The sequence below is a fragment of the Calonectris borealis genome, chromosome 18 (assembly GCF_964195595.1).
Source record: "Calonectris borealis chromosome 18, bCalBor7.hap1.2, whole genome shotgun sequence".
NCBI classification, from domain to species: domain Eukaryota; kingdom Metazoa; phylum Chordata; class Aves; order Procellariiformes; family Procellariidae; genus Calonectris; species Calonectris borealis.
Window position 1 is genome coordinate 11768585 of NC_134329.1, and position 13761 is coordinate 11782345.

Consider the following 13761-nt stretch of genomic DNA (forward strand, 5'->3'; position numbering starts at 1 on the left):
GGGCGCGGGGCTGCCTGGGTAGGAGGCAGCCAGGCACGTGGGCGCCATTTTGTGCCGAGGGAGGGGTTTTCTCTTCTCGTTTTTCTTCTAGGCGGTAACGGTAAAGAGAAGCCCGAAGAGGAGCAGCACGTTCCCTTCCCCCCTCCTACCCAGCTGCTGAGCCGTCCCCTAGCTGTGCGGGCTTCCCTGCGACGTGGGTGTGTTTGACAGCGACTGAGAGGGTCTCCCCTGGGGGGCTGGGCCTGAGCCGAGGGTAGGATATGTTGCTGGAGGACAAAGAAGGAGCGCTTCTGCTCCCGTCCTTTCCTACCGCACCCAGCTTAGAAGGCGACTGGAAAGAGCAGTTCATGGGCAAATCTGAGTGTGCACAATGGCAGGGCGTGCCAGATGGATCAGCTGCCCAAATCCCCAACAGCGAGGGGAGGTGGCGGGTGGGTTCTGCCCAGAGGTAGCTCTTCGAAACCCTGAGATGGAAGCGCTGTTACCTGAGATGAAAGCAGCAAAGAGCATTGCTCCAAACTGATGCAAAACTAGTGCTATAATGTTGGATAAACACACCCAACTCCTGTGGTTAGTCCCCTTGCTTGTGACTTGTGATCTGCTCCATATAACATCTTCCTCCATCTTGCATCAAAAAGGGTTGAAATCCCCAAATTCTAGGGTACATCTGCTAAGAGCGCAAAGGGCTTCCCTGCACGCAGTGTAAGACCGGCTAGGCGGTATACCTGTCACCTTCCCTCTCCCTTTTTCTGAAATCATCTGAATTTACACCAGTACAAAATAAGGTCCATACCTTAAGGTTCACAAGGTGCATGGTGCTAGCAAGGTGGCAGAAAGTGAAAGGCAAAATTTGCCATCATGACCTTATTATTAACTTGACACTTGCATTAAATTATGACGTACTGTTAAAGTACCAAACTCAAATCCTCCCTGATGCAGATAGCGGGCCTCTGGTCTTCAGTGAGACTACGTATTGCTCATCGATAATGAATTTTAATCCACCTTCCCGTTTTTCAGAGGGTTTTTTTCTCGCAGAGGCTGCATTTCCTTCACAGTGTCTAATGTGCAGTAAAAATTAATATTTGAATATGAACTAACTACAGCATCTGTGATTTCTGACTGGGTTTGAGATGATGTAAAGCCTGCCCATTCCTATTCCAGATGCCTCTTTGCCTGATGTTGAGGTCTGTTAAATATACAACGATGCCGGGTCAAAAAAGAGTTGGGACAGGGAATCCTTCTACTAGACAATTAAATGATGGGTCCAAAATAGTTGCTGTTTAACTGTGGAGATTAATAGCTTAACCTAGACTATCTGATTCCATCAACCGATTGCATCCAGACTTCAGTTTGCCCTCTCTGGAAGTTATTATACTATCTGGAGCTCATTTCTTGGTATATATGATAAAGGTACCTAGAGGAAATGATCTCTAAGCAGAATAACACATTTATGGAGGTCAGAAAGGGGCAGATTTTATAAAAGATCCGTAGATGTTCAGTAGAAATTTCAGAATTACATGAATATTTACCTACCATTGAAACAGATAGATGTCTAGAAGTTTTTCAAATCCCATTAAGCACAAAATTATTTTAAAAGCTGCCTGAAATGATGTAACATACATTGCATTTTTAGCTTCTTATACTGAAATAGAAAGTTAGTCATCAAAACTATAATTCCAATCCATGTCTACAAATTCAAAATTACTTCCTCAGTTTCAGTTTACACTGTCTAAGCAACAGCAGAGTTAAGCCTGAATCTGATTTTGACAAGTGTTGATCAGGAACCGTTAAAATAAATTAAAGATACCAGGACCAGGTCCTCATGTTAAGAAAAAAAAAAAAAAAGAGCTATATTTTACATATAAAGTATTAATACATAAAATTTTTAACATTGTCTTTGATTTTTTTTTTGACAGCTGGAAATAGTTTGCACTTCCTCTACTTCTAAGCACTCTGCTTCCTAAAGCAGTGGAGAAGCAAAAAAAGTAAAGTTGGGACGATACAGGTTTTTCAGAAGTCACAAGGAGATTGTTGAGTCTGTCATTAAAAATGCAGTCAGTCACACTTTTATCTAACTGTGAAAAAATACTTTCAGATTACCTTGGATTTATGTTTTTTTGTGTTACAAAGGTACACCTTGAGATGATGTTTGGCTTCAAAAAACTGAAGGGCAATGGCATAAGGCTATCAGCATGAATTAATAGGGCTGAAGCAAGGAAGTCTGAAGAGTTCTTATAAATCTCAAAGGCTTATGTCAGAAGTGGGGGACAAAAAAAAATTTGCCTAAGCAAAAAATGAGTATCAACAAAGCAGAATTAACCAAGAAACCCATTAGCTGAAATATCATTCCTCTGCCAGAGATGACAGAACTACTGCCTCCAAAATTCCCTGAAAGTCTACCATGAGAGGTAGAAGACTCTCTAAAGCACGCTACAGTTGAACTTTTAAGAGAAACAATCTCTAAAAAAATCTAGTAGTACAAATGACAGCCAGGGAGAACTACCTATTTTATCAGACTTGGAAGAAGAGACTGTTGTAGAACCATGAGTATTCCTTATCATCTCAAAAGAGTTCCTTCTACAAAGGAGCTAGTGTTTCTAATGAGACCATCGGGAACTCTTCAGCAACATTACTACACATATAAGTTAATCTGGCAGATCACTTACAGCGATTGTTGTCGTCTCCCAGCATCACTGAAACCACCTGGAAAATCTCAGCTGATTGAATGCAAATGGACGATAATTCTTTTGGAGCTCTGAGGGGAGATTCCATATTCTGAAGGACTAGCATCAATCAGGAGAGTAGCTGAGAGATGCTGACAATGTTACCGGACACAGATCGCCAGGACTCTGCAGAACTTTCAAGGAAGTCCTCCCTTCCTCAAAGACTAAAAACAGAAGTCAGCAATAAAAAAATCATTAACTCTTCTCCCCTAGATGAAAAATTCTTTGATTTAAATATGTATATGTTAAAACTTTTTTTGTCAAATGTCCTCTGCTTATTTACTTACTCTGCTTATTCTTACATTATGTTTATATCTACTGAATACAAAAATCTGAATAGCTGATTTTGGGTCTCTAGTCCTTAAACAACATGGGCTGAGTGATAAGAAACTGTGTAATTCTATAAATTTTTGGCAAGCCATCTTTTTTGTCATTTAGATTTCTCCCTGGGTGACAGCATTTTATTGTTATTACTACTGTTTGCTATTTGTATTCTGCTTAGGGGTCGCAGTTAGAAGAGCTCTGTTGTAAGGCATGCCGGTGGATAGAAATGTTTGATCTGAAGTGAGGTTCATAACCATCAGTTCATCAGTCTGGGGTGAAAGAAGGAGACAGAAAGAAGCACAGAATGTTTACGGGCCTGATTCTCTACTGTTACTCCCTTGATTTCAGTACAGTTCATCCCTATTGATATCAGAGAAAGGACCAGATGCAGAGAAAAGTCAATGGAAGAGCTCATGTGGACTTATTTTTGTATCAGGTACTAATAACTTCAGAACTGTGCCCTATATATTTTGCCTGAGGTTAGTGACAATCTGAGAAAGAATCCAGGCAATGTTACTGCAGTGTTATCCATAAATCAAGGGCTGTCTATACCCAAAGATGCACCAGTGCTTTTTTGGGTGTAGACCAAGCCCAGGAGTTGCCTGCTATGCTACCTTAGTTGTCAGTCACTGCTTTTGTCATGCAAAGCAAACAGAAAGCTTAAAGCATGTTTTACAAAGGCCAATATAAAAAGAAGGAAAATCCTTTTCTATAGTATGTTGCTTTGGGCCAGCATACGCCCTCTGAAATTTTCTTGTGCCACAGATTTCTCATTCCTGTATGCTAAAAGCATTTGGCACTGCCAAATCCACTAAAACCTGTTTTTCAGGGAGGGCCAGGGTACACCTACAAGTGCACCTGAGTGGAAATGGTAGGCCTTTTCAAAATCCTTGAAAACCAAGTGTGCACAAGGACTGTGGGGTTAAGTGATTGAAGGCAGAAGGCATTCTAGTTACATTTTACGTTCTCCCCTCTTACAGCACTGTTGCATTATTTTGTTTGTGTGCATAAACAAGAATCCTAATGAGATTCCTATCAAAAAATCTGATGTTTCCATTACCAATGTGCACCATCACATAATTTCTGAGGCAAGTTTACCTGTAGCTTACAGCAGTCTACTAGAAACAATAGTGGGCCCTGTAGCAATGAGGTGGCTGTTAATTGCCACGGGTGTTTGGCATTGATGGGGTTCTTTGTTGGCAACCGTTCTAACCCAATTATGTTTCTAAAGTAGGACTGAAAAGCATTGTAGGGAGCACCATGTAAATGGCACTAAATGCACTGAGACTGAGCGACCTCCCAGAAAGATAGACAGGTGCCAGCTAAAGCCCCATACGATTGATTTTCCACGGCTAAAACAGCAACCACAGACATCTGGTTTTGCCCCATTTATAACAACAGCAGCAAATGCGAGCTGTTGTCTTAGTTAGAACAGCAAGGCTTCTTAGAATGACATAGAAATATGGCATTTGACTATCAATGGGCGATCTTTTGCTTTTCTGTGAGCAAACATTGATACTTCCGGCAGTAGGAAATGAGTTTTTAGTCCTCAGAAAAACACACTGAGCCTGTGTGTGTACATGTGCGTGTATGTGACTGAATTTAGGACTCGGGCTTGTTTTAGTGCAAGCCTGACGTTTAAATCAGAGGGTTTTTGTAGATGTAGGTATAGCTATATAAAATGGGCCAAAGCCAGCATAAAGAAAACTAACCATTTAATTGAGTATCACATGGGTAGGAAAAAGCCTCAGATCCACGACTGGTGGAAGAGATAGGGAGTCAGCTGAGCATCTTATGATGTTTCCGCTAGCCAGCAACACTAATGTGCTTTCTAAATCATCCTATAATAGAAAGTGCAGTGTTGCAGTTCTTTGCTGTTGCACGCGCAGAATACCATTGTTACAAAGACTTAAGTCCCAAGGCAGGTGCCCTTCTACCTCTTTCCTTGCTGCTGAGAAGGTCAAAAGCTTTTGCTCTGTTAAATTACTTTGTATTCCTATGAGTGTTACACGAGGCTCACACCAGGCAGCGTGATGTGATACATGGGTCAATCCAATGAGCAGTTTCAGAGGCAAAAGCTAATGGGCTATGTAGGAGTTCCTGTGTCCTTTGTCCATGGTTGCTTCGTATTGATAAAGGAGACTTTTTTTTTTTGGAGAGGGGGGGGATTGCTTTGGTCTGCAAAACTATGCAGTGAAGGACAGTATGAATGTTAATTTATGCAGCTGTCTTTTATACAGAGTAGAGCTTAATAATCTCTTTTTGTTAGAACTTCACAAAAGAGACTGAATCACAGAAGGTGAACTTCCAGATCCAAAAGCAAAGATGTGATCACTACAGCTTAATGATACAGCAACCATTGTTAGTTCTTCTTTGTATGGTATTTATGCCCTATCATCAGAAGCTCTAATATAATCCAGGAATGACTGGACCAGTGGTATATTGTCACGCAGGACAGTTCACTACCATGAATTTCCTTTGGTTTTCAACATTATGTTACATTTGCCTGTAAATCCCCAAAATGGGGACATATTTACACAAGTCTAAGAGCCAGAACTGCAGGGAGGAGCAGACCTAAACGTGCCACCTGCCAGCTCTGAGCTAGAAGCGGCCTGAATGCAACAGCACGGGCTGATTGGCCTATTTGTGCCAATTCCGGCTCCCCGAGGCTGTATCTAGACCATTACCCGTACCTGGGCTAGTAACCTTAGACCTGGTTTATGTGTGACAGTGCTCTCACTGTGAAGACATTTGTTCATCCCAGGCTCTGATGATAATCGATCTACCAGTCCCACTTGCAGCATGTTTTCTCCCAAGGCCCTTAACAGCCAGGTTGACCCCGCTAGTATTTTTCTTACAACCCAGACCACGCGTTAGATGAGAGGCTGCTGCAACAGACCTGGCCTGCTCTCCTCCGACATAAACCTATTCGCAGCCAGAGCAAACTGCCAGTGAGAGCAGCACAAGGATTCCTGTCAGCGCTGCCCTGGCGGCGCTCTGGGCTATCGCCTGCCGGAGGGCCCGGCAGCCGGGAGTGACAATGCTCCGGGCTCGGGTGAAAGGCACCCGGGGTGAGGCACTGCGGGCCCCGCTGGGCGCTGGCCCAGCCGACGGGGCCGGCCCCGGCCGGGGGCCCGCCGCAGACCAAGGATCCGCCTGAGGCGTCGCTAAGGAAAAAGCGCCGCGGCCCTCCTCCGCGTCCTTCCCTGGGAGGTGCCACGCCGCTTGCTCTGATTGGTCACCTTTTTCCCTTGGCCCAATGAGCTCCTCCTGCTGGAGGGCTCCCGCCGGTGAGGTCACTAAGCTGTGGCCCAATGCGGGAGCGAGGCCGAGCCGAGGCCGGGCGGGGATTGGCCGGCGGCGGTGCTGGAGCGGGACGATTGGCTGGGCCCGCGGACGGGGTGCGGAAGCGCGCTCCGCTGAGGTCGTCGGAGGGGCGGCGGAGCCGGGCGGCCTGCGGCGCGATGAGGGGCGGCTGCCGCCTCTTCCCGCTCCTGCTCCTGGCGCTGCTGCGCGGGCTGTGTCACGGCAGGGAGTCGGCGCCGGGCGCTGTTACCTGCGGCTCGGTGCTGAAGCTGCTCAACACCCGCCACAGCGTGCGGCTTCACTCGCACGAGGTCAAGTACGGCTCTGGTGAGCAGGGCCGGGCCGGGGGGCGCCGTGCTGAGGGGCCGGGGGCTGAGAAATGGCGGGCGGGGAGTCGTGAGAGGGGCTGGAAAATGGCGGGAGCTGGGAAGCGCTGGGGGGACAGAGAGTGAGAGGGGCAGGAAAATGGCGGGGAAACAGGCTGGGGTGGGGGGCAGGGAAGTGGTGGGGGGACAGGCGATGAGGGGAGCCGGGAGTTGGCGGGATGGCGGGAGGGGGCGGGCCGTGAGGGGCGGCAGTGAAGGGGGAGGAGGTCAGAGGTTGCAGAGGTTCGTGTCTCTGGTGCAGAGGGAGCAGCAGGCCGGGGATGGGGTTGTGGGGTGCACTGGAGACCGGGCAGCCTGGCAGGGAGAGGAGATGCTGAGGCCTGGGGTACCGGCTGGGCTCCGCAGGGGATGTGACAGGGATGCTTTGCCCTCATCCGTGAGGTGAGCCCTGTTCTGTGTCTAGGGCTGCAGCAGTACCTTCCCAGCATCTGTTCTGGCAACAATGCTGCTGGTTTGTTTGGGGACACAAAGAACTTTGCAGTAATTTTGAGAAAAGTGGGGTGGTGTGAATAGTATCCATCATGGATCAGATTTTCTTCTGATGTGTTTACCATGAACTTTGACAGTTTGCACCTGCTAGCATATGCTGTGTTTAACTTCGTCAATCTGAAAGATTATTTGGTACCTGTATTCCCATTGCAGTCAGTAAACGGACTATGAGCATTAAAAATCTCTTAAACATGAAGGCACGAGAACATCAAGGCAGGTTTCTTTAGTCCTTTCAGGAGAAGTGGATTAAGTCTCCTGCCATTTAATTCTATTCAAACAGGAAGCGGGCAACAGTCAGTGACAGGAGTTGAAGCTTCAGATGATGCCAACAGTTACTGGCGGATTCGTGGGAAGAGTGATGGCAGTTGCCAACGTGGAACACCAGTGAAATGTGGGCAAGCTATACGACTTACCCATGTTAATACAGGAAAAAATTTACACACGCATCACTTCCCATCACCACTCTCCAATAATCAAGTGAGTTGTTTTAAATCTCAAGCTTTTGTATAAATAGTGCATGCTGTTGGCAATATTCTCTCCAGTTTTTCATGTTTTTGAAGAATCGGGAACAGTTGCCAAAAACAGTATGTCTATGCATAGCCAGAGTTCAAGTATATGCTTTTCTGCATCTTGGAATAATGTATTTAAGTTCTTGAGGTAAAGTTTACTATTTACCAGTATCGGTATTTCACAGTAGTTTGTAAAATCTGCATTTTATTTTTATTCTGCACCATTACTACTGGGAAGACTGTTCTGAAATGTTTAGCACTTTCAAGGCATAGGAGACTGGGCACTTCCCTCAGCATTGTGAAGATTGCTCTAGAGCAAGGCAACTAATGATGTGTTGTAGCACTAGGTATTCCTATATCCAAGTTCCTTGGTGATCCAATCTATTAGTCTCAGTCATCTTCTCACTATCCCTATCTGAGTTCACTGTTCTTATTTATCTGTCCTCCTTCCACAGGAAAAATTAATCTGCTCCCACAGCCCTATTTATTTATCATTTTGTACATATCTAGAAGAGTGTAAGTTCTAACTGTAATTAGGTCCCAGTCTTGTCCTTGAAGAAATGCTTCTCCGAGATTGAAAATCTGTCTTAAAATAAATAATGCAAACTTGCTGGAAGTTTGTCATTAGTAGTCATTTTAGTCTTCCTTCAGGCTATGTATATAGGTCATTACATTCAAAGTTGGAAGACTGTGAAAAAGGTTTATCTGTTACCGTGAGTAAAGTGGGTGAAACAATAAGGTCCAGTTTTGTGTAGTGTATCTAGATGATGTGGTTATTAAAACAGAAGAAGTGATGGAAAAATAGCATTTCAGAAGAATTATTTAAAGAACAGATTGACTCTAAAACCTTTCCCCAGTTTTAATTTGTCAGTTTAGACAATTTGTATAACATTGTCATTAACATAAAAATGTTCAGCCGCTGTCATTGTGTTCTTTGGTTTTGCTATGTGTTTGCACAGTATCTAAGCGAAAGGCAAGTTTGCTTGACTTCCCAGAGATTGACAGGACTGTGACTTATGACGTTATTGGAATATGATGTAGTTATGAACACAAACTTTTATTTCATATTCTTAACAGAAGTTGGATTTTCAATTAGTATGTTGTCTTTCACACTTTTCGGACTACATAAACTTGAATTAACAAGTTTTAGGTTGCTAGGTACAAACTATTGCAGTTCTATTTTCAAGTTGTTCATCACTTCCAGTTATCAGATTTTTTAAGAATTAAAGGCTGTCTGGAGTCTTAAACAGTTGGTGCTTAGCCTATCCGATTTCTGCAAACACTTGGAATTTTTTTTGGTGCCTAATGAAATCTAATCTCTAACTTTTGTTTTAGCAGGAATTAATTTGCTTTAATGGTCTTCTTTATGTTTTTAAAGAGCTATGCAGCTGTCTATCTGAAGAAAGAGTATAAACCAGAATAGTTGTTGATCCAATTGTAAGCTTGGTATAATTAAGTAAAAAAGGAATATTATTTCTTAATAAGCTAAATTGTTGGGATGTTGTGATAAAAACACGCTGGAAAAAAACTGTTGCAATGGTAACTATGAAGATGGTCATACTACAAAACTAAATGTCTGCAGTTACAAACTTTTTTGGATGGGGAAAATTTGCATCAGCATTAGCCTTGTTTCTTCTGAATTTTTTCTCAGAAGAATTGTTCTGATCTCTGCTTAAGTCCTCTTTCATTTCATTGTATGTTGGGGTTTGTTGGCACTTTTTGGTCAGATTACACTTTGTGTTCAGATTGTAGTGGTAGAAAGTTACTGCTGCTGGATTTGGTAACTGTTGACAAAGCAATGCAACAACGCTTTTTCTTTCCTCTCCATCCTTGCCTTTAAACTCTGCTGACTTTGTGGTTGATATTTTTGTGTATGTATTGGAGGTATTTGCTTACATTTTCACTTCAGGAAGTTTGTGTCTCTAACAGGAAGTAAGTGCCTTTGGTGATGATGGCGAAGGAGATGACCTTGATATATGGATTGTGCAATGCAGTGGGACTTACTGGGAGCGGGAGGATGCAGTGCGCTTCAAGCACGTAGGAACTGAGGTGTTCCTTTCAATAACAGGGGAACAGTATGGCCATCCCATTAGAGGCCAGCGGGAAGTTCATGGCATGCCTACTGCTAATCATCACAACTATTGGAAAGCAATGGAAGGAGTCTTCATCAAACCCAGTATGGACCCTGCAAAACATGATGAGCTCTGAATTGACGGAGGATCCAAAACGCTTCAGCTTACTCCAGTGTTCAGAGATGCTAATCCGTGGTCTCCTATAAGTCCTGCCTTGCCTAAGTGACTGACTTTCTGTATCACTGAAGGGCATTAGTTCATTCTAGGAATGCTGCACTTCTGTGGGGAATGGCATCTACCAGGTTCAGCCATTGAAATTTGGCGAAATCCTTTCTGAATTTTCAAGCTTAATTGATGAAACTAGTACATACATCTGTTAGTTTTCGTTGTCATTTGTTTTGCTTGTTACTTTTTCTCGAATTTGAAGGAAATGAAAAAACTGAAGTAATACGTTTCTGTAGTCCCAAATACAATAAAACATTGTATTTTGTAATCTTTTTCCAATTATAATTAAATATTTGGAAACTGATTTCTACATCTTAGTGAGAGAATGTTATTAATGAGGAGATGGAGTAAGTCTAGAAAGGGAAAAATAGTTCTCAAATATAGTGTCTTTTGAACGGCTTGCAGTCAGCTATTCAGCCTTCCAGAAAAATGAGCTTAATTGTGTACTGTATTGGAAGAGTTGAAAATATTGTGTGTGTTGGAGTAAGAAGACAAAGTTTTAATTTACTCACTTTCTCCAAGAAGTTCAGTTTTTCTGGTAATGGTGATACTGCTAATTGTCAAATGGTAAGACTGCTCTGCTCTATGAACTGGTGCAGAAAGCTACTGTTTGTTTAATTAATATTAGAATTTTACAAAATTCATGTGGTGCGAAGGAACAGTTGAATTTGACTCATGTTGTACTCACATGTCACTCTGCAAGATCAGTATGACAATCCAGATTAATAAATAGTGGGGCATATGCCCATGTGGGGGGGTTTTGTGTGAATCCAGAAGAAGAGAAAAAAGCAGCTTAGACAATGGTTTGGTCCTGGATTTTTGACAGAATGGTATGCTCTGGAGTGCTAGCAAGGAATCTTTACTGAACAAGTTACGAATTTCTGTGTTCCTCTCCCTCTGTGAAAAGAGAAAAAAAACTAATTCTCGAATGTGTTCGTTACACATTGCTACTAGAAGTACTGATTAAAATTCAAAGTACCATACATTTATTATTTGCTTTAAATAGAAAAACTCACAAACTGAGTGTGAAAAGTCAGAAAATTCAGATGTTCTTGTCTCCATGTGTAAATAGTTTACTGATTATGGTCTTAATTAGTCAATCAGTTAGAGAAGTAGGAAACTGATTTACTGCTTTTACAGCTCCAGTCACGTGCTGCAGTGTTAGAGGGAGTGTTGTGTTGAGAAGGTGGAACAGGCAACTGCAGTTAAGCTTTATAAATATACTTACTGGTACGTGCTTCATACTCTGTGATCCCTCATGTGGCTGTGCTGTACAGGCTAGCTTCAGGTTTTATTTAAGGATTTACTACTAGTGAAGATCCTTCGTACCCTATGGAACAAGAAACCTCTGTAACAGTTGTTTTGTATACCTGAATGTTTTTCTTCGAAGAAAAAGGTAAGACTGATTTTTTATGAATCTTAGTTGTATGTGGGTATTTAAGGATTACGAGCATTTTGGAGACTGGCTTTTGCTGCTTTGTATTAAAATTAAATATGTGATGTGATGAATCTTTTATGTGATGAATCTTTTAGGTTCACTGATATTCCTGACTAATTGATATTGAAGTTGTAGCTATAAAAGATAACTATTTAAAAACAAAACAAACCTTCTGCATAAACAAGCTGACTTCCTTTCCTTTATTAAAAAGGAGGGCTTTTCTTTTGAAGTTGGTATATGAGTAAACACAAAAAGAGTGGTAGCATTTGGCAGGAGGAAGAAATAAATTGGCAATGAGTTCTCTGTCACTAAGAGCTGAGTGCTTTATGCCTAAACCATATGGGCTTAGTGTTTGTGCACCTGTGGAATACTGGGTTGGCTGAGAAGGGGTAGAGCTGTGTGGCTCATCTTAGTTAGTGTGCCAGGTGTATCCCTACCCAATGTTTATCTCTGCCTGGATGTTTCTGTCCCTAGAAAAGGTATTTAGTAGTCTTATTATGCTTGAATGGGATCTCACTGGACCTTCCTTGTTCTGTTCTGGATTTTAGCCAAATTGATTTGCTGAGGCAGAGAAAGAACTGACTTTTAGTTCTTATTGCTTACTTTCTGATATGATCTCAGTTTTGAAAACGTACCTTCTGTTCCTAAAGAACCAAGATTCCCCGCACACATGTATCCATGAATGCCTTATTTAAAGACATATTCAACAATATTCCTGTGAAGCTGAGTTTCCTTCACTTTTGATTCTGACCAAAGTGTAGAAGTCACTTGGCCTTAGTATTTCACTCGTGCACGTGTCACAATAGATTTTTTTTTTTCTTTCTTTCAATTCTTACCACTATAAAAATTGTGCTGAAGGACTCTTAAATAAGACCAGTTGAAGTACATCTTACTCTGGAAAGATCTAAAATAGTACTAAAATAACTATTGGTACTCATAGCGTGCTAAATGGAGACTACAAAAGTCATAGGTTAATGTAGGAAGTGCAAAAGCTTATAGCTGTGAAAAATGATGGCTTGTGATCAGCAAGTGCTAATGTGCTTTTCTTTCTATGTAACTTCTAGATTTACAAGACTTGCATTAGTATCTGTTTAATGTTGTATTTTATGCTTTAAACTGAAGCACTGAGGTTTCAAAATCTGATTCAGGTGTGTTTATTTACTTTGGCTGCTTACAATTCAACGTTTCAGTCCTTCCCCCACAGTTGAGGACTAGAGACTTGGAGAATCCAGTTTTTATATTGTTGGGTTTTGTTGTTGTTTGTTTTGCATATGTCTTTTATCATCTGCCTAAAGATGTTGGGACTCTTGGGTACAACGTGAAATACTGAGAGATGTAGAATGAGAGTTGGGAACACTGTTTTGCTTCTTTCTTTCTCTTTATTTTAAAGTGATAAACTAAATTTTATAACACCTCTTGCCAAAATTCTCTATACACTTCAAGGTTAAGTGAAAACTATTTATTTTGGCTTCTGATGCTAGCAGAAAATAATTCTTTCAAATAGCTGACAGGTGCTTTCCAATTTCTTGCTTGCTACTATTTGAACTCTTTGAAAAGATGCGCCAATGTTGTTACTCTTCCTTAAATAAACTAGAAAGGCTTTTGTGAAAAGAGAGGGATCCTTATTTATAGGTGTTCTCAGTGGAAATAATTGCTAAAGACAATCTACCTACTTTAAACTCTCTACTTTGAAAAATCTGTCAAATACTGTGTATGTATACATATACACATATGTATGTATCTAGTTCAGTGTAAAATTACGGAGTTCCTTAGGCATGTTAATTTTGGAGACAAGTTTGTGTGTCTACAAACATTTTTACTCTTTATTTCCTGAAGCTTTTTAAAGCTCTATATAACTGCTCAGCACATGAAGAATTGCCACACATTTTGAAATCTCGGTCAGTATGAATGAGAACTGGTTTTTGTTCTTTGAAAGTGCTAGAAGGGATGTACTGCTCATTGATTCTTCATTCTGAATGTCGAGGCTAAGGATAAACTGATGTTTTAATTTCATTGATTATGTTTGGGAATACTAATTGGGTATATCTGTTCTTATTGTGTTAAATCAGCATATATTTTTAAAAATCAAAAAAAGAAAAAGACATTACAACCCTGTAACAGTGATGCTTACTGAGCAGTGTTTTTAAGCCTGTTAGTTTTGCTGAATCTTCTCTTTCCTGTGCCTCTCTTCACCACTGAAGTGCTAGCTGTCACTGTAGATGTACCATGTTTCACAGCTGTACTAGACCTGAACCTTAGAAATATCTCCTTCCAGAGGCAGCATCTTGC

At 41.7% G+C, this 13761-nt stretch overlaps 1 protein-coding gene and 1 long non-coding RNA gene across 3 annotated transcripts; both read left to right on the plus strand.

Moving 5' to 3' along the window:
* Nucleotides 1-11: 11 nt before the first annotated feature.
* On the plus strand, nt 12-2989 carry LOC142090304 (uncharacterized). Of its 2 annotated transcripts, none has more exons than XR_012676490.1 (2): nt 12-253; nt 1917-2989. It is a non-coding gene; the product is annotated as an uncharacterized LOC142090304 (long non-coding RNA). The 2 variants fall into 2 exon arrangements; XR_012676489.1 differs by having other exon boundaries at nt 12-197.
* Nucleotides 2990-6430: 3441 nt separating this feature from the next.
* On the plus strand, nt 6431-12613 carry SDF2L1 (stromal cell derived factor 2 like 1). Its single transcript, XM_075167966.1, has 3 exons — nt 6431-6680; nt 7509-7705; nt 9667-12613. The coding sequence occupies exons 1-3, from the start codon at nt 6512-6514 to the stop codon at nt 9943-9945; spliced, it is 645 nt and encodes a 214-aa protein (XP_075024067.1). The 5' UTR covers nt 6431-6511; the 3' UTR covers nt 9946-12613.
* Nucleotides 12614-13761: the final 1148 nt, after the last annotated feature.